This window comes from Psittacula echo, assembly GCF_963264785.1.
Source record: "Psittacula echo genome assembly, chromosome: 20".
NCBI classification, from domain to species: domain Eukaryota; kingdom Metazoa; phylum Chordata; class Aves; order Psittaciformes; family Psittacidae; genus Psittacula; species Psittacula echo.
Genome location: NC_137756.1, coordinates 5,975,565 through 6,001,304, shown reverse-complemented (window position 1 = coordinate 6,001,304; position 25,740 = coordinate 5,975,565). Strand labels below are relative to the sequence as shown.

General features: G+C 50.3%; 1 protein-coding gene across 1 annotated transcript; it reads left to right on the top strand.

Moving 5' to 3' along the window:
* Positions 1-5,499: 5,499 nt before the first annotated feature.
* Positions 5,500-24,676, top strand: COL6A2 (collagen type VI alpha 2 chain; the record flags this gene model as incomplete). The annotated part of the gene is made up of 27 exons (XM_080632006.1): positions 5,500-5,605; positions 6,408-7,006; positions 7,516-7,536; positions 8,088-8,153; positions 8,653-8,706; positions 8,818-8,862; positions 9,023-9,049; positions 9,294-9,320; positions 9,413-9,457; positions 10,929-10,982; positions 11,244-11,306; positions 11,426-11,488; positions 11,973-12,062; positions 12,658-12,720; positions 12,886-12,948; positions 13,061-13,123; positions 13,579-13,641; positions 13,890-13,940; positions 14,262-14,297; positions 14,655-14,717; positions 14,904-14,966; positions 15,220-15,255; positions 15,496-15,541; positions 15,905-16,057; positions 16,291-16,743; positions 17,046-17,084; positions 24,069-24,676. 27 exons carry the CDS (start codon positions 5,500-5,502, stop codon positions 24,674-24,676), a joined length of 3,060 nt encoding a protein of 1,019 aa, XP_080488132.1.
* Between the last annotated feature and the right edge of the window lie 1,064 nt (positions 24,677-25,740).

The window sequence follows — 25,740 nt, the reverse complement described above, 5'->3', positions numbered from 1 at the left end:
TTCATATCTTTGTAAGTATGCAGTTGATAAATCTTTGCACTTTCACTGATGACAAACAGAAGGATGGATTTTTACACTCTGTTTTCTGAAATGCTTGCTTCCTAACTCCATTCATACAACGCATTTGTATTCTTGCCCCCCACAGGTAAAACCTTTCTCCTCTGAGGTTTAGGATTGTAATTCTGCTTCTTGCCCTGTTGCCCTTTAAGTGCCTCAGTTTTGTAGTCCCTGCAGACTTCTTATTTTCAGCCATTCTTCCCTGTGTTTGAGTATCAGGTCATTCTCAGACCATCTCCCCCAGTCAGTTCATTCACCACCTCCATCACAAACTTGCCTTCAAACCATTCCAGAAACCTCTTGTGGTGGTCATGACCATGATCTGCTATCTCCTAGCAGACAACGAGACGGTTAAACCCTCTCATGAGTACCCAGGCCTGTGGCTGTGAGGATCCCTTCAAGTGCCTGAAGAAAACTTCGTCCACCTCTTCTTCTGCATCAGAAGAATGATAATCTCATCAAATGGACCAAGACATTTCTTTCTGTGTTCAGTTGATCCTCTTTTATACATAGTGCTTGCTGTATGTATATAAGGAGGTCTGCAGCAGAACCATACTACCCCATCACATGTAGTGGTCCACCCCTTGATCCCCACCATCCTTTGTGTACACACTGGGTGCAGGCTTGGCTGGCTCTGAGACATCCCTGGCAGGTCCTGCTCGTTGTCACTGATGCTAAAGAGAAGACACCCATTAAAACATCTGCTAAATAGATCTATTAAAACATCTATTAAGTATACCTATTAAACCAAATATTAAATGGATCTATTACAACAGCTATTAAATGGATCTATTACACCATCTATTAAATAGATCTACTAAAACATCTATTAAATACATCTACTACAACATCTTTCAAATAGGTCTATTAAAACATCTATTAAAGAAACGAAAGAAGTAAACCCATTTCTTTTCTAGCTTAGCTCAGGTCATGTACTTGCAAACAGCCCCCACTGTGTTTAACATTCTTGAATTGTGGTAAAATGAGACACAAAGGCGAATCTTTCTGACGAAAAAAAGCAAGTGTTCATTTGATCCCATATTTTAGCAGCATTTCCTGGGATTTAGGCCATTAAAGTCAACTGCTCCAGGATGTTTAGAGAGTCATCATGAACACACAAGGGCGACTGGGGGCTCTGCATACTTTTTCCAGTGTTAACATTCTGGTGTTATCTTTTAAGTCCCCTATGCTATTGCAGTTCTTATTTACTTAGCACCCCGTTCTTATATATATACAGCATTTGCGTGCTCATAAAGTGCTGTTTGCTACCACGTAAGGAAGCATTGTTTGGAGTTTCTAGGGTTCTATTTTAAACAACCCCAAGGATTTCCCAACCTACAGCATTACTGAAGCCTTGCCAAGTGCACGGCCTTATCTATGACCTTGTGTTTCTTCACTAGATCCTTAGGAGATGTTGATATCCCAGAGACCCTACGTTGCTGTGGACCTACAGGCCCTTGTCCAAAGCCCCTCTCCAGGTTTCCTGTAGCCCCTTTAGGCACTGGAGCTGCTCTAAGGTCTCCCCAGAGTGCAGCAGAGGGGGATAATCCCCTCCCTTGACCTCCTGCTCACTCTCTGGGGTGCAGAAAGTGATAACTCAGTGGATAACAGGCCATGCTCATGAAAGTCGTTGCTGTTCCCTATATTTTATTGGGACATTTCCCACTATTTTTGATTCAACAGAGCTAAAAATTGCCTGTGAATATAAAAATCAGACAAAAAAGGAAAACCAGTCCCTCCTCAAGCCCCAACCCAGCAACAAAACACCCAAAGCTATCAATAGTAACAGGTACTACTCAGACTTGGATGACTCCGAGCAAGACTTGGATATCTGCAAAAGCTAAAGATGTAAATTGCTCTTTTTTGAGCTGTTCTTGTTTTATTTGTTCCATTCAGGACACGTTACTAGGACGGGAAAAGGAGGGGGAAAGTAAGAGGAACACTATTTGATGGTATAAATATGTGGGGCAGCGATGCCAACCACGAAAATGGGGCCTCTCATCATGGAAAAACGAGACTTCTTCCAGCTTGTTTAGAAGAAAGATGCCTTCAGGTCCAAAGATGACAGCCTTGGGAGGGGAGCGATGGGAGGAGACCATCCCGAGGTGCTCGTGGACCCACAGTGACTCTCGGTGGATGTCTGCAGCTACTACACGCGAGGATTGCGAAGGAGGAGGAAGAGAGAAGGGGCAGTTCCAGGGATAGAAGAGCCTGGGCTGGAGACGCCTTTGCTGCTCCTCCCCAGACCCCCGAGCACGCACAGCCTGGGATGCGGGAGCCTTCGTGATACGAGCAACTCGACCAAGTCTTCTTCCTGGCGTTTGGGAGGCTCTTTCGGAGGGAATTTTGATGACTTCGTTTTCCAGGTAGGCAGAATTTTCCTCTCCTTGGAACGGGTGGCGTGTGGCAGTTTTCGGATGGTTCTCCAATGAGGAATAGAAGAGCTACCCCCTAAAAACCCAGCTGCAAGCTGCAGAGCTAGTGTGCTGCTTATGGCTCGCCAGCAAGCCACTCCGTTCAGACACATCGTCTTTAGGCAGTACCTACAATAGGAGAATAGATGTTTTCCTATTGCTTTTGGCCAGTTTGGGTGTTTTTCCATGAGCTTTTTGTCCACTGTGGGTAGTGTGAGCCACAGATTCTCATCTACAAGGGCCAAAGGCCTAGAGGATCTATTGGAGGGGGAGACTATTGAACCAAATCCCCGGGACAGCTAAGCTGAGTTCAGCTATACTGATGTGCAGCAGAGCGACCGATGTGCTGCACAATTCCTCTTTGATTTCTGGGATTCCAGAACATACAGATTAAATGAACCTGGGACTCATGCCTTTGAGTTTTGCTGGGTTTCATCAGCAGAGGCTCCTCTGTTAGTTTGGTAGCTGGGATCTGTCTGCTCCGTCCAGCATTCCTGGGCTTTCCCTGGCGAAATTCCCAGTGGAGCTGCAGTAGGAGAGCTGGAGAAGGGCTGGGATCCCTGCTGATGTTGGGAAACCTTCCCCTTTGGGTGATGTGCACAGGAGCTAAAGTACAGGGCTCCTTGTGGTCACGTTTGCGACCAACACTGACATTGTTCCCACATGCAAAGGAGAACAAGGAGGTGCATTTATGAGAGTTTTTGTACCAAATAGGATGCTTTTGGGCTGATTTTCCCCCCCAGGTTTTACTTAGCAAATATTGGAGTGCTGTACAAGCAGGTGGCATCGCAGGCACTGCCCACTGGGCATGAATAAAGCTGGATCTGGGTCCATGTCGGAACAGCAGTGGAGTTTCTAACTTTATTCTGTATATGCCATAGCTAGAATAGTTCTCTTTGCTTGAGGGTAGTGTAATGTTCATGGCTTGAAATAAGCTCCTTGCAGGCAGAGTTTGCTTAGAGAGCAGAGCACCTGAATTTGTGGGAATGTGGGACCAATTTGCTCAGCTATAAGAGGTCTTGTGGGATTGAAGGAGAAGTACACAGTGCACCGGGAGGAACTTGTGTGTGATGGTCAGACATGAGAGCACAAATAACTGTACTACACACAGTGCAAGTCATTTCTTTGCCCCAGCATTACATTTGGTTCAGTTGCTTGGTATGGGAATAGACACCCACAAGCAGAGAACTTGGGTCCTTCTGAAAGACCTCTGTGTAGATAACTCCATATGCTTTTGCATATGTGGCCATGTGTCAGAAATACACTCTTTTGCTGGCGAAACCTGAAGTTTCACAGCAGGAGATGGGGCTGGAAGGGAAATATCAGATGATACGAGATTAACAACAGCATCTCAACAGCTGATAACACTCTGAGGATGACAGAATAGTCCCTTCCAACACAAACCAGTCTATGATATGGGATTCTAAGGTTCATTGACCCATTTCAAAGGCCCCAGGACTGCAGGTAGAAGCAGTCCTATGTCATAGCTGCCCCTGGTTATCTATGCAGTTTAACTGCTTCTTGCTCCTCTGTAGAGAGCAGCTCTTGCGCACACATGGCCCGAGGTAGGGATATGGTTAAACTTGGGAAGTGCTGATCTGTGAGTGAGTCAGACACTTGGCCAAAGCCTCTGGTGCTCCCAGCCTCTCCAAAAGCTAATGCCTCCAGCTTCCTCAGTAAAGACTGGCTCTAAAATGGTGCTGTCTCGAGGCACAAAGCCTTTGTGACCTACGAGGGATCAGGATCTCCTGCAGCTCTGCATCGTGGTCAAACAAGACCTGTAGTAAGTGCAGAAGGAGGAAGTCTTGATCCTTAACTAAAACACCCCTTCAGCATTAATGTATTTCATCCTTGTGATAGCCCTTCTGTTCTCTGCAGTGCAATGAAAACTGAGACACACTGACCTATGCAGGGACATCACTAGGACATGGTCAGCCCAGCTGCATAACTTGCTCTCCCCCTGCACTACCAATGCAACCGAATGCACTCTCGGTGTCCGTTCAAGACTCGGACTCTTCCAAGAGATACCCAAAAATGCCTTTCAAGGAAGAAGATCTCTTTCTGAACTGGGCTCAGGTCTTCTTTTCATAATAGAGATCACAAATGCCCCATCTATAGTCTGTGTGCCCTCAAGGAGCCACGCTGGTTAGAGCTATTGTCCTCAAGACACAAAGCCCAGCATCACCCCTTCCTCTATGTAACAGTCTCAAGCTGCACCAGGGCAGGTTTAGATGGAGCTGAGGAACAATTCCTTCCCCAGAGGGTGCTCAGGCATTGGAACAGGCTGCCCAGGGCAGGGCTGCAGTCACCGTCCCTGCAAGTGTTCATACACTGTGTAGCCAAGGCCCTCAGTGCTATGGGTTAGTGGTGGCCTTGGCAGTGCTGGGCAATGGTTGGACTGGATGAGCTTAGAGGTCTTGGTTGATTCTATGATTCTAGGATGCTGCTGTTGAAAAGCGTTGCCTGGATTTTGACTGTGAATATCCTTATACATTCCCAAGAGCTCATCAGACGAGATCTCCAACTTTGCTGCTGCTTAAGTTATCATTACCCTACACAAAATATGCTCCTGCGTGCGATTGGACCTTGCAGGCCCAGCATGATGGGTTCATTGCTAAAGATGTGCACTTCTTCGGGTGCTTGTTTATTCATCCCTTCATTCCATGGGTTGTGTGGGCTACAAAGCAGTGCTGTTGAGCAAGGGATGTTGTTCCCTTTTGGTACTCACATGGTGAGATGGAAAGGACCTGCTGCACACCTTCACTGGTGCTGTGGCCAAGCGGGCAAAGAGGAGGAGCATGGATGCTTATGCCCGTGTGGATTGGGGGTGATGGAGTCAATGTGGGCATGGGGTGGCCATAAAGAGAAACCATGAAATCAGACAATCAAGATGCACTGTCTAGAGCTCCATCACCTGATCCTTGGTTGGCTTTGTGTTTCCCCAGCAGCACTAGGAGGCTGTATATGGTGCTTAACATCTAACTTGTGTTTTCCCACAGGCATCTCAATATCCAGAGGAACTGCTGAGATGTTCCGACGAGCCTTTTTTACCACACTCCTTTGTGTGGCTCTGGTTTCTCTCCATGCTCAGCTTGATGGGGACCCTGGAGATGTCAGCCCTACCTCCTGTACAGGTATTAACCTGATCAATGGGTGCCTCTTTCCTTTGTAGGCAGTAATTTCACCAAAAGCAATAGTCATGCTTAGCTGGAGAGCCTGCTCACCAGGAATAGTGGCACTAAACCTCTGCTGCCCCTTTGCACTCCCAGGCCCTGTGGTAGTGATTCATCTCCAAGGAACACTGTCCACCAAAACTCCCGTTTCTGGGCTTGCATTGGAGTGCAGGGATTGAAGATCTGGGGTCTGCCAGGGGTGCCTTCTCCCAGCTGATGCAATAACAAGCTCTGTATCCATAAGTAATGAAGTTACAAGCTCTGGATTTAGTAGGAGGTGGGGTGATGGGTTTAAGAGTAAACAGGGGACGTTCAGGTTGGATATAAGGGAGAAGCTCTTCCCTTTGAGGATGGTGAGGTGCTCAAGCTAGGTGGGACTTCTTCCAATGTCATGCTTGGGTATGGTCTTCTTGACAACGATTATAAACCAGAGAGCAACCAGCAGCCTGGCAGGCAAAGCATTCATTTAGTGCAGAAGAGCAGAAGTCACACGTTTGCCTTTCTTCATTCAACCCTGGGCCTAAATCCTCAGCCCCCTCATTTCCTCCAACCCAGGTGGAATTAACTCCTAATTATCAAGAGCTTCAACACCCTCACAGGAAGCCGGACCTTAAGCCTCATGCTGTTGTTTGATCTCTTCACAACTCTATGTGCTGTCCTCTATGTGATGAATAGATAAGCTTCTCAGTCCAGGTTTCTGGGGGGGCAATAAAGGGGGTGCATGGAGAGCTCTGACATGTTCTGCCTCATCATCTCCATGCAGAAAAGAGGAACTGCCCCATCAACGTGTACTTCATCATTGACACCTCGGAGAGCGTAGCTCTGCAGACTGTGCCTATCCAGAGCCTCGTGGACCAAATCAAGCGGTTCATCCCTGTGTTCATCGACAAACTGGAGAGCGAGCTCTACCAGAACCAAGTCTACATCACCTGGCAGTTTGGTGGGCTCCATTACTCGGATGTGGTGGAGATATACAGCCCTTTGACGAGCAGTAAAGACATTTACCTCCCCAGGCTGAATGCCATTAACTACCTTGGCCGGGGCACCTTCACCGACTGCGCCATCTCCAACATGACGGAGCAGATCCAGACCCAGATGGCCTCAGGTGTGAACTTCGCAATAGTCATCACCGATGGCCACGTCACCGGCAGCCCCTGCGGGGGGATGAAGGTGCAGGCAGAGAGGGCACGAGACATGGGCATCAAGCTCTTTGCAGTGGCACCCAGTGAGAACGTCTATGAGCAGGGGCTGCGGGAGATCGCCAACCTCCCCCATGAGCTGTACCGCAACAACTACGCCATCACACAAAAGGACACCTTGGAGATTGACGTGAACACCATTGACAGGATAATCCAAGCTATGGTATGATATGGGAGGAGAACAGGGAGAGAGAAGCAGCATATGGGTGGTGGGAATGCTTTCTGAGCAGCCCCACTATGGGTTTTGGCAGGGCTCTGCTGAGCCAGGGAAAAGCCTTCACGTTGTTGCTCTTCCTTTCTCATGGGGCAAATAGAATCTGGATCATCTTGGATTTGTCTGCTTAAGTGCTAAACCAGGACTCCTTGGTTTGTGCCTATGGTTTATGGGCAGGCTGCCACCCTCGCCCTGGCTTTTGCTGAAGGCCAGACCCATACCCAGCCTGCTCCCTATCCAGGGGTGCATGGACCAGCACTGAGACGTGTACTCACCTTCAGCATGGCCTTTGAGGTCCCACCTGTGAGGCACTGTTTGCTCTGAGAACTTCTTTAAAGCCATGGGACCTTTACCACCTTCCCTCCCTTACTACCACATGGACCTCTAGGATTGTGGTTCTGGTTCTCTTTTGGGGTTGACCTTCACTGATTCTGTCCATCCTGTTTTCTCCTTTGCAGAAACATGAAGCCTACGGAGAGGTGAGTGAGCAGCATCTCTATGCCGCTGCCAGGTAACACAGGTTTAAGTTGTCTCACTTAGAGAAGACCAGCTCGTACCCCAAAAGTAGAAGGACAGATTGCGCAGGATGTGTCTCTGCCTACCCATAGATCCGTGCAACAGCCTGAGGACCTGTCCCTTTATCCTATGTCTGAAATGGCATAATGGACACTTTACTCTCTGCTTTCCCCTGCCTACAGTGAGAATAGGCTCATTTCATCACTTGGGATAGTTTTGTAGGTGAAGCCCTGCTGATACCATGTGGACATGGTTTGCATACACAGTGCGCAGAGTGATGCTCCAAAGGGCACATTGCCTGACAGCCGCAGAAGAGCAAGCCCACCCCACCTCATCTGACGTTGAACAGTCTTGTTCTTGCAGTTTGGCCCTCTTCTCAAGCCATTATGAATGTGCTTGTGGCAACTTTCTGCCCATGGCTGGAGTTGGGGTAGTTTTTAGCACCACGTCCACAGGGAGAGGTGCATGGAGAGCCAAGGTGCTTACACTTCCTGTTCCATCCCTTGTATTTCAGTGCTACAAGATGAGCTGCCTGGAGATTGCAGGTCCACCTGGTCCCAAGGGATACCGAGGGCAGAAGGTAAGTCACCCTAAGCCTGTGGGAAGAGGATAATGCAGGCAGTGCAGGATGCCCTAAACCCCACTTCAGCTGCAGGCAGCCTTCACCAAGATGGAAAACAGCTCCCCAGTGTCTGCCTTAGCCTTGGGAGGCTGCTGTGATGGAGTGAATGAAGCACACATCCAGCACCGGTGTCTCCCTGTGTGTGTGCTGAAGATGATGCATGGACACCAGTGTCCCACTCTCCTGCCTCTAGCCTGGTGTGCTCCTCTCCCCACAGAGCCTTTCCCTGGAATAAAGCAGGTCCTGCTGCCCCAAGCTCTGTAGGAGCATCTGGCGATGCAGAAATGCACCAGCACAGAATCATAGCATCAATGCGGTTGGAAAAGACCTTTAAGATCATTAAGTCCAACCTTTACCCCAGGCCTTGCAAGCCCACTTCTGATGCTCCCAGAAATTGCCATTTTCTCACAGTCAGCACCAAGCTTAGACTCAACATTGGGATTTTTTCTTTCCTTAGGGTGCAAAGGGGAACATGGGTGAACCAGGCTCCCCTGGGCTGAAAGGAAGACAGGTAAGTGGTGGTAAGCCCCACACCATCACAGCCAGCAGTGCTGCCCCTGTGTTAGCTGGGGCTGCAGCTCTGCCACACTGGAGCTAACGCTTTGTGCCTTCTTCCCTCAAGGGTGACCCAGGTATCGAAGGTCCCATCGGATACCCTGGTCCCAAGGTAAGAATCCCATAGCCAGTGACTGAGCTCTTTGCAGTCATTGGGTTATGGGAAAGCAGTGGGGAGCTCTGCTTCTCCCTCTCACCTCTCTGTTTCCCAGCTGAGAGCCCAGCTCCTGCTCATCCCCAGGCACTAACACAGCGTTGTCCTTTCCTTCTAGGGTGTCCCAGGGCTAAAAGGAGAGAAGGTGAGAAAGAAGAGACCATATCTGGGCACTTGTGGGGTGGGGTGGGCACCTTTCTGTCGCAAAGAAGAGTCTAGCTGTAATGGGGAGAATAACAACCCTATTCATATGTAAATGCAGACATAGGCAGGCATTTCCAGGGGCATCTCCTCCTTCAGGCATTGTATCCTGAAGTGGAGATGTTTGTGCGAGGTAAATGGGTGGTGGAGGTAGTCAGTGTCTGACTCTTGCCCTCTTCTTCCCCCAGGGTGAGATTGGATCCGATGGGCGGCGGGTAAGAAAGCACATTTACACCTTGCCCCAGCTTCCAGCCCTTGCGTGTGCGTTAACACATCACTGATCCTTCTTTTTCCCCCTTGATCCCAGGGTGCCGCTGGTTTGGCCGGCAGGAATGGCACTGATGGACAGAAGGTAACACAACTTAGTAATGTAGCTGCTGCTGTTCCATTTCTTTACCCACCCTTATCTCCACTGGCTGCATTTCTCCTCTCCCATTATCCCACATGCTTTTTGCTCTGACTGAGGTTTCTATGAACTTATTTACACGTTGCTCCGCATGGATTGTAGGAATACCTGAGAAGGTTGGAGATGAAGTAATTCAGATGACATAGGGAGAGCTATCCCTTCATCAGCAAGCAAGGAAATGGATGTGCAACTCAGGCTGTGCTCCTGATACGGGAGGCGATGCGGGCTTGGAGATACCTCATCTTGAGTGTTAGTGACCCCTAAAGGAAACAGAAAGTTCTGCAGAAATTGGGGTTTCGAGGCAGTGTGTCAAAAATCTGAAATCTCAGCTCCCAGCTGCTGCTTGTTCTCGATATTAAAGCCCTAAAGCCAGGTTCAAAGAGCTGAGCTTAGATCTGAGCTGGTTCAGCCTGGAGAAGAGAAGGCTCCTTAAAGGGAGACCTTAGAGCAGCTCCAGTGCCTAAAGGGGCTACAGGAAACCTGGAGAGGGGCTTGGGACAAGGGCCTGTAGGGACAGGACAAGGGGAATGGCTTGAACCTGCCAGAACAGGGGAGACTGAGATGAGCTCTTAGGCAGAAGCTCTTCCCTGTGAGGGTGCTGAGGCGCTGGCCCAGGGTGCCCAGAGAAGCTGTGGCTGCCCCATCCCTGGCAGTGTTCAAGGCCAGGTTGGACACAGGGGCTTGGAGCAAGCTGCTCCAGTGGAAGGTGTCCCTGCCCATGGCAGGGGTTGGAACTGGATGAGCTTTAAAGTTCCTTCCAACCCAAACCTCTGTAGTGAGCATAGAGGGCCATGACCTCCCTTAGGTCTGCATGCCATGCAGGTGTAGCACAGCCGAATAGCCTAATTGGAGCTGCTTTCAGATGGCTTTGTCCACTGGCCAGCACACATTGGGTTTGCTCTGCATTTCTCATACACCCAGCTGCAAGGCAATATCAGTTCTTCCCACTCCTCAAATGCCTGCTGAAGCTTTAAACCACTCCTTCAGTCCCCACCACTCTCTACCCAGGACAAGCTGTCTAAGCATTGCCTGCAAGGCCATTTTGGGATGCAGAACAAGGCATCACTGCTCTCATGGGCTGCAGACCTGTTCCAACCCAAGATGCAGGACAGAGGACCAACAAAACATGAGTGATCTCCAAATCCAGCCTCAAGGAATGTGTCTATCACCCAGGGCACGTGTGCAGGATGAGCATGCTTGAATTTCCACCTAAGTTGGGGCTCTTAGGCTATTTTCTCCTCTTCCATTTGTCTCTGCACACCACACTCCTGTTTAAGGAATACACTTGCTATTCGTTCTTTAGCTGATGACAGGCATGGTCAGCAGATGATGTTAAAGATTAGCCAAGGAAAGCTGTATTTTCCTTTGGGACACCTACAACTTCTCTGTCTTTCTCTCTGGAATTCAATCTCTCCAGGGCAAGCTGGGCAGAATCGGACCACCAGGCTGCAAGGGAGACCCTGGTGACAAGGTAGGAATGCTTTACTCTCATTCAGCACATCAGTTGCACGTAGTACAAAGATGGCCAACAACGTCCAACTGGCCCATTTTCCTACAGATTGCATGATGCAAGGGGGTTGGAACCAAATGATCTCAAGGTCCTTTCCAACCAACAAGCAAGAACTATTGGAGTCTCTAGAGCAACTTTCTAAGCCATTTGATTCGTTCTGCAGGGAAAGTGCACGTGGTAGGCACTGCAAAATGTGTGGTTCTTTGTGCTTTCTCTCCCTAGGGCCCTGATGGCTACCCAGGAGATGCAGGAGACCAAGGAGAAAGAGGAGATGAAGGCATAAAGGTACAAGTGAAGGCTCAGACATTATAACAGTGTCCTTGTGCTCCTCATGGTGCACATCACTGGAGCACAGCAACGTGCTGATGATGCTGGTAGTGACCATTGCTCTATGGCTCTTTCAGGGAGATCCTGGCCGGCCTGGTCGCAGCGGACCGTCAGGACCTCCAGGAGAAAAAGGAAGCCCGGTAGGTCCATGCAGCATTCCAGTGTATCCAGTGTCTTAGTAGGGTCTGCTCCTCGTGGCATGGAGCGATACCAAGCGCTGATCATGGAGCAGCACCAGCACAAAGGGGATTGCTTGCACTGTATCCTTCCTTCTCTTCCCATCTACTCCTGGCCAGTTACTTCAGACATAGTGGAGGATGCTGAAATGACCCTCCAGCTTTAAGCAAGGCTGGATAGATGCTATAAGAAACATAAGCTGACCATATAAGCTGACCAGCCTTTGCACTGGTTGATAGAAGAAGGGTGACACAGCATCACACTGCTCTGAGGCGGGAGTCTACGCACATAGCATCGATGTGTAGGCATGGTGGGTATGTGGAAGCATGAGTTGTGTGCTCATACGCACCTCTGCTCAAGGGTGTATGTGCTTGGTACAGGACAAGAGGGGGATGTGTGCACCCTGACCTCTCTTCCAGCAAATTGTGTTGCTTTCTCTTCTCCAAGGGACTTCCAGGCAACCCTGGAGCACAAGGGCCTGCTGGGAGAAAGGGAGAAAAGGGTGAACAAGGACCTCCCGGACCCAAAGGAGAGCCTGTAAGTGTCTGAATAGGTCTGTGCATGGTGGGAACACCACAGCATCCTGATGCAGTTTCATGGATGAGTGCTGAGAAACTCCCCTTCTTTAGCCTGCCTGCTCCAAAAACTGTGCAGATGCTGATCTCCTGATGGAGGATGTCTCCTCCACCTTCCCAGAGCAGTACTTCCATTGTCCATAAGCGTGACGTTAACCATTCCACCCCAGAAAAGCATCCTGTATTCCCTGGGATGCCTCTGTGGATGCTCAGGGACTCTTGGGCTGTACTCTAGCAAGTTCCCCACACTGCTGGCTTCTTGCAATGGAGATCTGGTGGCCACCATGGGGAACCCTCAGGGAATGAACCATGAGTGTTTATGGCTATTGCTGTGACCACCTCCTGACAGAATAGTCTGGCTGTGGCTTCCCAAAAGCCAAAGGCAAGGTCCCCCCAGGCAGAGCCAGCACAGGCATCCCTGTCCCTCCTGACAGACACTAAGGGGACAAGGGGACCACTGTTGAGCCAGGAAGCAGAAGGCAGGGTAGCCACATATCACTGCTTGGGTAGCATCCATCTTCACATCCCATTTATGTGGCTTTCTTGTGTCTGCCAAGGGTCGACGTGGAGATCCAGGGACAAAAGGCAACAGAGGCACTCCTGGGGCCAAAGGAGAAAGGGTGAGTAAAGCAACTGCCCCAAGACCATTGCAAGTGAGCCCAAGAGGCACAGGAGTGGTGTGAGTGATGTGCTACTGTGCATGTGTCCTGGTGGCATCACGTACAGCCTCCGCTTCCATGCATTGGAGACATCCCTGACTGGGAATATCTTTACCCTCCTCACAGGGAGATCCTGGTCCAGAGGGTTCTCGTGGCCTGCCCGGTGAGGTTGGAAGCAAAGGAGCAAGGGTAAGCACAAAGATAAGGAGAGTGCTGTTGCCATCCAGGGCAGCTCACCCTTTCCTCCTCACGCACACCTTCCTGTGCCTTCCTCTCCATGTTCTTGTGTCTTGCTTTGCAGGGAGACCAAGGAATGCCAGGACCCCGAGGCCTTTCAGGTCCTGTGGGAGAGCCAGGCAGGATAGTAAGTCATCTGTATGACCATATCCTCCCTCTCAAGTGAGAGCTTGTCCCATTGACACAAGTTGGCTGCACTGTTCCTCCCAAGGAGTATAAAACCTATTCCAGAAGCCCCAGCTAGCCCATGGGGCAAGGAGAAATGGCAAGACCTAGGAGCCACTGCTTTTCCATTGCTCCTGGTCCCACATGTTCCCATGACAATATGGAAGGAAGGGAAAGGTCTCCCCAGGCCTGGTCTTCATCCTGGGTGTGTGGTTAATCCAGTAGTGCTGTGACATCCGTGTGTCTCCATGGGACAAAGGGACCCAAGTGCTGAATCAAACCCTATCACAGTGACCACACTGGGAGGGAAGATGGTCCTGCAGCGTCCTCTCAAGAGCTGGTTTCTCCAGCATGGTCCCATGTGCATGCAGGGAGCTGCAGGGGACATCGTCACCCACTCCCTCCACTGTCCTGCAGGGATCAAGAGGAGATCCAGGTGACTTGGGCCCAAGAGGTGATGCTGGACCACCAGGACCAAAGGTAAGGTCTTTGAATGCAGCTCTGTGTTTGAAAGGGTATTGCTGTGTGCTTTTGTTAAAAAGATACATTGGGAGGGATGGATGGATGGATGGATGGATGGATGGATGGATGGATGGATGGATGGATGGATGAATGGGTGGGTAGGTAGATAGATAGATAGATAGATAGATAGATAGATAATGATTATATGACTGTCACTGTCATGGCCAGGTTTAGCTTCTGACAGGTCTTATGTTTTCCTCCGAAAGGGTGACAGAGGCAGACCTGGCTTTAGCTACCCTGGACCCAGAGGACCACAGGTATTTATCCCCCATCCATCAGATGTACATGCCACAAAGAAGCCTGTGTCAGTCGTGGCTGCTGTTGGAGGCTGGGAGAAGAGGGAAGGAGGAATAAAAGTGACCAGGGCCCCCAAAACATGGAGCCTGCAAAGGGGGTTAACAGCAGGGCTGAACCTGGCCACAGTTCTTCCAGTTTCACAGCAGAGGTGGTGTGGACCCCAGCCTCAACAGTGGTGATGGGGAGACGGCTGTGCCCACCGCTCCAACCATCACGCTGCAGATGTACACTGCAGCACCAGTGCTGCTTGGGTGCTGACATCCACCTCTCTCCCTTCACAGGGTGACAAGGGTGAAAAGGGGCAGCCAGGACCCAAGGTGAGTGTGTTTGTCTCCATCACCTACATTCAGTAGTGACTGTAATGCACAGCAGTCGTTGCCCAGCTCCCCAGATGTTTGGCTAAGGAGCCTGTCCTGCCAACAGCCGTTCCCTGCAGCTGCAGAGCTGGGGTGAATCTCCCAAGCCCATATTAACACTATCTGAAACATGCTGTGCAAAACCTCCTTGTTCTTAGTTAATGCTTAATTAAACACTGTTTGCTCTGTACTGGTTTAGAGGGTGCTCTCCTGGGCCAGGCAAGCATGTATTCTTGATAGGCTTCTAGCAGTAACACCGCTGCCTGAGCACATCCAGATGTGCCCTGTGCTGGATCTGTTTCTCCTTCCTTCGAGCAGGGAGCAAGAGGAGAGCTTGGACCAAAAGGAGTGCAAGGGACCAAAGGAGAGAAGGGGGAACCGGTAAGCAGACCTCCAGTGGTCAGTGTCCCCCTTCCACACCTCTGATAGAGGGGCTGGAGGCAGTGCTGTCTGCTCTCCTGCTGGCCCATTGCCCAAGCTCTGCTGTGGGACCATGCTCAGCAGGACTGTCCCTGCATCACCAGCCTTGCTGGGGTAATATCTGACCCTTCTTTGCTTCTTGCCCAGGGTGATCCTGGTCCAGGAGGTGAGCCCGGACCCCGCGGTCCCACTGGTGAAGCAGGCCCTGAGGTACAGTACCGTGACACTGTGTGAGCAGATGCTGCAGCTCCCTCCTCTTCCTCCCCACTTCTCCTTGAAGCTCTAAAGCTCAGAGGACCCCAGTGGGTCTCCCTGCAGCAGGGCTTGGTGGAGGACCTGCCAGACAAGGCTTTCCTACCTTTCCCTCTGCAAAAAGCCATGGTTTTGATGGTTCCGATGTGTAGCTCCCACAAAGGGAGCCCATGGGCAAACTGTGCCTGAAATCCTTATGCTCTTCTTACAGGGGACCCCGGGCCCACCAGGAGATCCTGGCCTGACTGTAAGTAGCACTTCTCTGCATCCCCCAGTGCTCTTCCTCCTGGGCAGCCATGGCTTTGCCATGCACAGCCTGAGAATGAAAGAGCATCATGTCCTGATGCTGCCTGGCAATGGTGGCTTGTGGCTTCCCATGGGAGCCAAGGAAAGAGGGGTGGGAAGGGAAAGGGGAACCTTTCCCTTAGAGAGGATGGATGCTCTGTAAAGGGAGGGAGGCATTCACCCCGCACACCTTTGCTGACAGGACTGCGACGTGATGACCTACGTGCGGGAGACATGCGGATGCTGTGGTGAGCAGACCATCGCCTCTCCCCAGGGAAGGGGAATGAGCAATGGAGGGATGGGGAAAGGGGGTCATCAGGGGCTGCTTCCTTCATGGAAAGTAATTCCCTGCTCACCTCCTGATTATTTTAAGAGCAATAAGCTGTAATACAGAGTTGCATGGTCCAGATGCTAGGATAGAGTGTATTGCACAGATTTAATATATTGGGGGTATCAAATACATCAACAGAAAGATGCACGCAAAGCCCTCCCTATCCAATCCACAAGCCCTGTGGGTGCTTGGTGTGATGCTGTCTCATCTTCCCATAGATAGTCTCTTGCTCCCACCATCACTGACCTTTGTGCTTTCCTCCTTCTGTCCCTCTCCCCAGACTGTGAGAAGCGCTGTGGTGCCCTGGACATCATGTTCGTCATAGACAGCTCGGAGAGTATTGGCTACACCAACTTCACCCTGGAGAAGAACTTTGTGGTCAATGTGGTCAGCCGCCTGGGCTCTATTGCCAAGGACCCCAAGTCACAGACAGGTCTGGACTGTGTGGGGCACAGGGAACAGAAAAGGGGTTTGGATTCCTCCAGCTTTCACGTTTGTAGCTGCCCTGGGCTGCGATCCATCAATCCAGCACTTCCGCAGCTCTTCCCTATTCCCTTCCCAGCTCTTTAGGCCAATTGGGCAGCTCTTTTTGCTGGTACAAAAATTTGCTGACCCCCTATTTTCACTGAGGATGCAAAGCCAAGTGACCTGATGCTTCATTGGCAGGTGCCCGTGTTGGGGTGGTGCAGTACAGTCACGAGGGGACCTTTGAAGCCATCAAGCTTGATGACGAGCGCATTGATTCACTGTCGAGCTTCAAGGAAGCAGTGAAGCGCCTGGAGTGGATTGCTGGAGGCACCTGGACACCTTCTGCCCTTCAGTTTGCCTATAACAAGCTCATCAAGGAAAGCAGGCGAGAGAAAGCCCAAGTGTTCGCTGTGGTGATCACGGATGGACGTTACGACCCCCGGGACGACGACAAGAACCTCGGGGCTCTCTGCGGTAGAGATGTGGTTGTCAACACCATTGGCATTGGAGACATGTTTGACCAGCCAGAACAGAGTGAGACTCTGGTCTCCATCGCCTGCAATGAACCCCAGCGCGTCCAGAAGATGAGGCTCTTCTCAGACCTGGTGGCAGAGGAATTCATTGACAAGATGGAAGATGTGCTCTGCCCAGGTCTGTACCTCTCCTCGCACAGTTCTGACTGGAACTGGGGGTTTCAGCGCCAGGGTTTGGGGTTGGGGGTATATATGGTGCATTGCAGCAGCTGCAGAGACACCGTGTCCCAGCAGGTTGGCCAGTAGCTCATAAACTGGGTTATACTTTTATATAGCCCTGGATGAGCAGCCCTTCCTCACTTAACAGGGGTAGTCCATTGGAGTCCTTTCCCCACTAAAAGACCTTGCCCTGCCGCCCCGGCTGGGGGAAGGGGGGATGGCAGCACATCACTCAGTTTTCCTTGTTTCTTTCCCTTCCAGATCCGCAGGTCGTCTGCCCTGAGCTGCCCTGTCAGACAGGTAAACATGACAAGTACCTTCATGCTATCTGCACACAGTGGTAGGGCCAGGAGTGGGAATGGGATGCGCAACCCCATTCACTTGCTTCGGGTGGCAGGAGTTAAGGGAACTATTGTTAAGTTACATGAGAAGAGGCTCCAGGGTTTCATCTCCTGCTCTTTTCCTGCCTCTCCGAGTTCTCTGCACAGGTAGGTACGAGTGCACTGCGTTAGTGCACCAGCATGGCTTAGCCCTGACCCAGTTCCAAGGAGGTTTTGACCAGGTTTTGGTCTCCAACCTCAGCAATCCATTGCTCACTTGTTCCATGTCTCTATCATGCACCAAGTCAAAACCCCCTTGATAAACTCTCCCACCCATGCTGACCTTTGGGATGCAGAACCCAACCCGCAGCACCGGGCAGGATGCTCCTCAGGAGTGACAAGAGCAGAGCAGGGGGTAGGGAGCATATGGAAAATGCCACCACAGTGGACCCAAAGCTTTGGCTTCTCTAACGCTGGCTGTGTTTAATTAACAATTAACTGGGGGTGTTGGATTGAAGGGAAAAGGCTGTGAGGATCCTATGGTACAAAGGAGACGGCTGCTGCTCACTGCAGGTAGCTTCACTTGATCACGTTTTTCATGTTAAGGGGCAGATCTGCAACTTGAATTGCTGTAGATCCTGCCTGAGTCTCTGCGCCCGTTTAAAGGCAATAGATGCACTATTTGCTGGTATGCACAAAGCTTACAGGGGACAAAGTTTTGCCACTTCTTGCAGTTTTTATCTCTCCTCTTGCCATGAATGCTCCTGCGCAAGTCCCCATCTTTGACTCAGTATTATCCAGAACCTCAGATGGCAAAGAAGTCCCTTCATTTCCATGCAAAGCAAAGGAAAGCTGGTCCCAGGATGCTCAGAAATCTGAAGACAGAAAAGCCACAATTACTCCTGTCTAAAATCTCTGCGTATTGGCCATGCAGAGAACACAGCATCCAACCGTGATGCTGAGCTACCCACACAGGCTCCTCTGCCATATCCTCTGAGGAGCTTTGTCCTGCAGATCCGTGCACAAGGAGGTGACGTCCCCATTCCACACTGGTGTCTTCCAAGGTTTTGGTCCCTGCAGCCTCCCCGTTTCAGAAGAACACTGCAGGAGAGAGGCTGACCCAAGCACTGGTGCTTGGGCCTTCGAAGCCCTCCACAGCAAGGCGAAGTTGGTGGTCCTTTCCCTGTAGTGCACTTGGGTGTCTCTGCTCCTGATGCAAGGTGAGAACAGTTCACTGGTACCTGTCCTGGGGACCAGGACAGAAATGGCTTGAGGAGGCATCTGAGGGTGTTCCCTCTTGGGAATCCCTCAAGCCATGAGGTAGGCAGGCCCTATACCTGTGCCCCAGAGGACATAGGTACAGGTGATGTGACTGGGTAGGTGTGGGCCTCCTGTCAAAGTGCCATTGCACCTATGCCAGCATGGGCAAAAGTTGTCTTGGTGTGCAAGGATCTGTGCTAGGCCTGGTAGATCAAGTGTTCAGTGATGCCCAGGGATTCAGGGGCCTCTGGGCAAACGACCTTCCATCCACCACACTGGATGGTCTGTAATGCACTGCTGGCATCATTTAGAAGGATCTGCAATGACCACACTTGTCTAATGGCAGGGGAAACATATTGGATGGGATGTGACCTAAGGCACGTGACGGAGCCTGGGGCTTCTCTTCTCAGTGCTCAGCTTCCTCTGGTTCTTCAAGAGCATCTCAAAAGCTGGTGCCAAGTCATGTGTAAACCCTTTGGATGGAGATGGTGCATTCACACGGGGTGTGAGTGAGCTTCATGCGTATCCAATGCATGTGTCCAGTGGGAGACAGGCCAGACAGGTTCAGGTCAGGAAGGCAGCTACATCCAGCTCTGTTCTTGCCCTCAGAGTTGCAGTCCTGGCCCTTCAGGAAGCAAATCTATTGCTCATGCCACGTACCCCAGCCTGGGTATTGCCAGAAGAGCACAGAGAGGGACAGGTATTACATACACCTTGGCTTCCTACTTGCAGACAGGCACGTTACCACTTTGAGTTCACATCTGCCTTAGTGCTTTGCCCAAGGAAATCCTGTTTTCAGGGCAGATCCTTGTCCCCGTGCCACTGCCCATCAGTTGCTGTGGTGCTAATGGGCGTGTTAAATGGGCTGAATGCTCAGCAAATCTGAACTGACCACTTGCTTTGATAGAAACTGCATGATGCTCTGTGAGACTCTTTCTAACCCATGCCAAAGGCTTTGCTTTGAGCTTTGGGGGGTTTTATTCACACTGAAGTCCAGCACAGCCAGGTGGAGATGGTGGCTTCAGGGTCCTGATTAGCCTGGACACCACAAAGGAGCACTGCACGCAGCAGCAAGCTGAGTGCCAGGCGAGGAGTTCACACTGTGCTGCCCCTTAGATGTGTTTCTGGCTGTACAGCATCATGTGTACAGTTTACTTAGAGGAGAGTTCAAAGATACATGATGGCTGAATCCCACATGCAGAAAGAAGCTGGACCCCACAGCACTGCTCTTCCTCCATCGTGCCTATGCCAGATGAGCAGGAAGGAACTGGGCAGTTCAGTTTCCATGAGGTCTCTCAGTTGATGTGTGAGTGATTTCAGTCCAAATCCCACCGTTCCTTAGGCATAAAATGTGGCAGAAAGATGCAGAACGTGGCTTTGGTCTTTACTTCTCTGTCCTCATTAGCCCTGTTGTCCTGGTGCAGTGCACCTAGGAAAGCCAGGCAGCTTTCAGAGCCATTGCCAGCAAGCCCTGAAAATATTCTTTTGACGCTCACTTGCAGATGACAGGAACCCTGGCAACGTAAATCCACTTATTTTCCGCCCCATGGAAGAGGGAGTCAACATAGATTTCCCCAGCACCATACATTCCATCGCCCAGTTCCTAAACTCCACGCGGGAATCCCAGGACCCCAGCATGTACACCCAGCTGGTGGCCACTTTGGCCTTTACCGCCGAAAAAGCCAAGTTTGCCACTGGAAATGAGCGGCAAGAGTGGATGGACTTGTTCATTGACACCTTCAAAATGGTGCACAGCGAGATTGTGGGGGACCCAGAAACCGTGCTAGGGCTTTGCTGACATCTCTGTTAGGGACCAATGTGAAGAGAGCGGAGGCAGAGGTTGAGAGGAGGTGGTAATGGTCTTTCCCCATGTGCCTGTTGGGCAGAGGGGGCAGATGGACTGGTAGATGCTTCCAGTTCTTGGTTGCGCTCAGTGAGGGATGGGACACGAGGGGCAGCCTTCTCTGGCTTGGCTGTCTGATGAGCATGGCAGCTTTCTTCAGTGATGGCAAGAGATGCTTTTGCTTCGCCCAGTGCTTTTCTGCAGAGGAGCTGCGTGTCCCAGCCCTCAGCCATAGCCAAGCATCAGGGTCTACCAAGGAGGCTCCCAACACACGTGTGGCTGAGGGCCAGAGCGAGCCCTTAGTACGCAGAGGGACCAGCAATGCGCTTTCTCCATGCCTTCCTACATACGTATTTGCTAACTGCTTCGAAGCATCTTCTGCATCCTCTCACTGCGTTACCATGAGGGCTTTCTTTGGGTCTTGTGTGGCAAGACTGACAAAGCAAGGTGCATCTCCTCTTGCCGCAGTGAGTGTCTCTGTACAACCATCCAAGGGGCAGTGGGCAATGTTGAAGGGAAGAAGCAAGAGGTATGGGAGAGGGGGCAAGCCTGGCTTTCCACTGAGAGCACCAAAACCTGGGGAGTGCTTCTCTCAGAAGCTGTATGAGCTCCCTCTGCCTTTTTCTCTGCTTCTACACTTGTGTTTCTTCTGTCTTAGTTGGCAACATGTACCTGTTGGTAGCCAAGAGATAGAGGTTATGCGCAGCCAAACCTCTATGATGTGTTATGTGAGCTATTTAAAAGCAAGTATTTCAACTTGATTCAATCCATACCAAGTGCTAGCTTGGTTCAGAGACACCACTTGTGCTGTGGGTATGTGCATTTATTTAGATGAGGGGTGGTATTTCCATAAGCTCAGATGCTCCTGGTACTCACAGGAAGTCAGGCAGGTATCAACCATTCCTGACTCCAGCATAACTACTGCCCTCTCAATCCATGAGAGAGCAGCATCTTGTGTGCAGGCACAAAAGTAGAAGTGTTTACTGCCAGCAAGTGGGTTTTGCAGCCTCTCGAAGTGGCATGGTATTATTGCAATAAAGTATACTGAGCAAATGTCATATTTAATGAGCAGAAGGGAGATGTATGGTCTTCAGAAACATGCTTGGGTTGTGATGCTTCCTTGGAGTTCATGGAAGGAGGAGCTTGCCCACTTTGAACTTACTGCAGTTTTCTTCCACCTCTGCTTCAACATCTGGGGCTTGCCAGTCAAGGCTTGAAGCTGTGTGGGATGCAGGGGAAGTGTTTGTGTCGCCCAGCACATGCGCCCATCAAACATGCTGCACAATATAGTTCTTCTCCCAAGGTTTCAATGCTTTTTGCTCCTGGTCTATAGGGACAAGGAGTCCAGAGAGCTCTGCTTTTGGCATGTAACAGAGGGAAAAGAGTTCGGAGAGTTTTACATGGAGTGCTTTGCATTTTAGGTGAAGGCAAAAGGATCAGCCCATGTCTGAGTCTGATTTTAAGCCATGTATTCCAGATAGTCTGTGTAACGCCAAGCTTCCCACTGTGTTTTGACAGATTTAACAAAAGAGGGGAGATTGAGATGAGCTCTTAGGCAGAAGCTCTTCCCTGTGAGGGTGCTGAGGCGCTGGCACAGGGTGCCCAGAGAAGCTGTGGCTGCCCCATCCCTGGCAGTGTTCAAGGCCAGGTTGGACACAGGGGCTTGGAGCAAGCTGCTCTAGTGGAAGGTGTCCCATCACTCCATGGAGTGATGCTGCTCTCAGCTGCAGTCGGCTTAACTAGGAGTTTATAAGGCTTGCTTCAGGTCATGTAGGAGGCTTGTCTTCTCCGGACACATAACCACATGTAGACAAGCACTGGGGGTACAGACTGGTGTAATGCTTCTCCAACATTATATGCAGCCCTCACTCCCACCCGCTTGCTTCCACTGGCTTTGCAGGCCCCTATGCAGGTATCAGACTGTGTAGTCGGAAGGGCCATGCCTTCTTGTCTGCCTTTCCGCTTTCACGGCTGCACAGATCAGGTGAGGACCAGGAGGTCAGGCACTTCCAAGGCCAAGTATCTTTATGGCAGCAGCGCTTGCATACGGGGAACTGCAGCACCAATGTACCTTTAGACACCATTTCTTAAGGAAAGTTGGGCAGAGGTGAGTATGCACCTTTATTGCTTTGAAGGAGTGAAGTATTGCAGATGAATTTGAATATTCAAAAAGCTCTGGGAGGAAAAGCATTGCTTGGAGATTGGTTTCTACAGCAGTCAGAGCTGGCATGGCACAAGCCTATCGTTCACAGTAAGACAATGTACAGGAAGCACCATTCAAGACATGTCATTGTAGATATGCAATACAGTGTGGGCTAAGGAGAAATGCAAGTCTACAAGGTCAGGGAACACGATACAGAAACAACCACGGACTTTTGCTATTTCAAGCCAGGTAGGTTAAACCACAAGTACCAGCAAGTTCCTGCATCAGGTTTGACTTCTATCCTGGATGGAAGTGGTACGAATAGTCTATGAGCTCAATGATATGCACTATCAGAGCTTCTGCTACACTGGCTTGTGCTGTTGGATTCACGTTGGACGCTGTCTCTGTAGTTCCAAGAGTATGTCTATCTATTTTGCTTGAAATGTGCCTTTGATAACATTGACTGCACACATAGTACTCATGTACTAAACCATTTGTTGCTCAGCTCATAGAAGGAATGGCACTGGTTCAGCACCCCTCATGCTGAATCCAAGCACAGCAGCACTGAGCACTGAGGAACACTTTGTCAAGCTGGATTTGCTCAATTAGCAGATATTCAACTCAGTGTGATACTCCCATCCCAAAAGTTACTCCTTGTTGCTAGAAATGGGTGCTCAAGCTGGGGCTCTTCCAGAGTCTCCTATTCTTTGCCAATCATGCAAAACATGATGACAATGACTCCAGGACTTTGCGATTCACTCTTGGAGCCATAGAACTGCTTGGCAGTGATACGGCCATTGCCCTGCTGCCAGTTCAGAGGGTGGCCAGCCACAGTAGGTACATCACCGATCAATGATGCTGTTGCACTTGTCTTCCTAAGTGATGCTTTCAGCAGAGGAGGAAGCTCAAAAGAAGGAAATGGAAGTGTTTCTTGGAGAAGCAGGCATGCAGAGGAACACTAAATGCAATACACATAACTACTGCAAAGGGATGAAATAATGGCCCTTAATAGCTGACTCCAAAGATAGCCATTTTCTTCTTCTTTTTCTGGGTTTGTGCACTGTATCTATCCATATGCCCACATGCCAGCTTTGTGGACAGGTTCTGTTCTAAGTGACAGAACAATAATGGTCCCCTGTGGTTCACTCAACTATTCATCTGTTATATATTGCAAAGGCTGCTTTGATATGAACAGGCACACTGACAAAGATAGTCTTGTTTTCAGCCATATGACCCAACCTCTATGAGCTCTTCTGGAATTAGCGATTCCTGGTTAAACCAATCTGGGTGAAAGCTATGGAAACAGCTTTCGTCCTCCATATCTGTGTGTGAAGAGGAGCTCTGAAGGTAAACCACTCGAGAAGTAACCAAGAGGTTTGCAGACAGTGCCTGCCATTAATCTCTGGATGCTCCTCTCACAGATGGGAACTGCTGTATGAAGGTGGATTATAACTCAGGGCCTGAAACGCACAGACCTGTCTGATATCATGGAGGTCTCTCAGAGGCCCCAGAATTAACAGTCATTAAGACCTAATGCCCAGAAGCTGAGGGCATCAGAAGAAAAACCTACATTACCAGCTGCAAAGACAGGCTTTGGCAGCAGAGCTGGGCTGGCCAAAGATGCATGAAGGCATCTCCAAGCCCAAACTGCCCAAGGCAAGCCCCAACCTTAGCCTGTAGGCTTTGTGCTTCCAACTCTTGTCTTCTTTCTCCCGCAGAGCTTGCAGTGGCCCAGTGCACACAGCGCCCCGTTGACGTTGTCTTCTTGCTGGATGGCTCTGAAAGGATTGGGGAGCAGAATTTCCACAGGGCCCATCGCTTCGTGGAGGAGGTGGCCCGACAGCTTACCTTGGCCAATAGCAACAGCGACAACATGAATGCGCGGGTTGCACTGCTGCAGTACGGCAGTGAGAGGGACCAGAATGTGGTCTTCCCATTGACCTACAACCTGACGGAAATTTCCAACGCCCTGGCGCAGATCAAGTACCTGGACTCATCCTCCAACATCGGGTCAGCCATCATACACGCCATCAACAACATCGTGCTCAGCCCAGGAGATGGGCAGCGACTCGCGCGCCGCAATGCTGAGCTCTCCTTCGTCTTCATCACTGATGGCATCACAGGAAGCAAGAACCTCGAAGAGGCCATCAACTCCATGAAGAAGCAGGATGTTATGCCCACTGTAGTGGCTCTTGGGAGTGATGTAGACATGGATGTCCTGCTGAAGCTTGGCCTTGGGGACCGGGCAGCCATCTTCCGGGAGAAGGACTATGACAGCCTCTCTCAGCCCAGCTTCTTCGACAGGTTCATTAGGTGGATATGCTGAATGAAGGGATGCACGTCTTTCTCTCAGCACTATACACCCCCCTGATATTACCTGTTCTATTTTCTTCCCCCTGTACGGTTGCTAGCAACAATGAGTTGGCCCAGAACAGCTGCCTCTGGGTCCTCCTTTCTCGCCAAAATCCAGAGCTCTTTTGTGATTTTCATGATGAAAAGTTGTGTATCTTACATTTATGGTGCTAATTAAAGCCAAGACCAAAGCAGGATACAGAGCCATACAATGTACTTCTGTAAAGCTTTACACACACCAAGCCATGATTTGTGTACATACTATCATCCTAGGAGGCCTTATCAGAGAAGCAAGAAACCCTTCCAGTGTGGCAGAACGAATGGATATCTCTAGTTCTCAAAACCCCTCAGTATCCCTCAGGGTCCTATGAGGAGTTTTGTGGCTACAACATCCCCTGTTCTTTAGCACACCTTTTTAGATCTCTTGGTACTGGTGCTTCTGTCCTGAGAAGACTGAGCGAGTTTATGAAACATTCAAATGGTCAGCAACTTGCTTTCCTTTTGCATGGCCCTTGATGGCATGCTCCTCTTTCCCAGGAGCAACAGGATGGGGAGAGGTTTTGCTGCCTTCTACAGTTGTATGCAGATGCTCCTTTTGGGGTTCTATCCATGTCACAGAGGGGCCATATCCCACTTGCTCCCTTCTTGGATTTTGACCTTCACCAGAACCTGTTCATATATTACTGCGCCCAAACTCCTGGCTGAGAGGAGCAGTGTGCCCCCCAGCATCTCACTAAACACTGGGAGCTGCCTCCCTGTCATCCCAATGTGTTTGAAGTAACCAAGTGCCTTCTTCTCACCAGTGTCTGCAGAGCGGTGCCCAGATTTGAACTTGAATTTTGCTGTCTGCAAAAATAAACATTCTTTTTTCACCCTACCCTGGAAAAAAGCCTCTTTATTCTGTGGTTCATCTCTGGTTTTAAATACTTTTAATAACCAGCACAGGCTTTCTGACAATGCATGTCTGGGGATGGATGTTTGCACTTTGGCAGCTGCTTTCTGGAGCACCTGACAGTGCACTCTATGTAGGCAGTAATG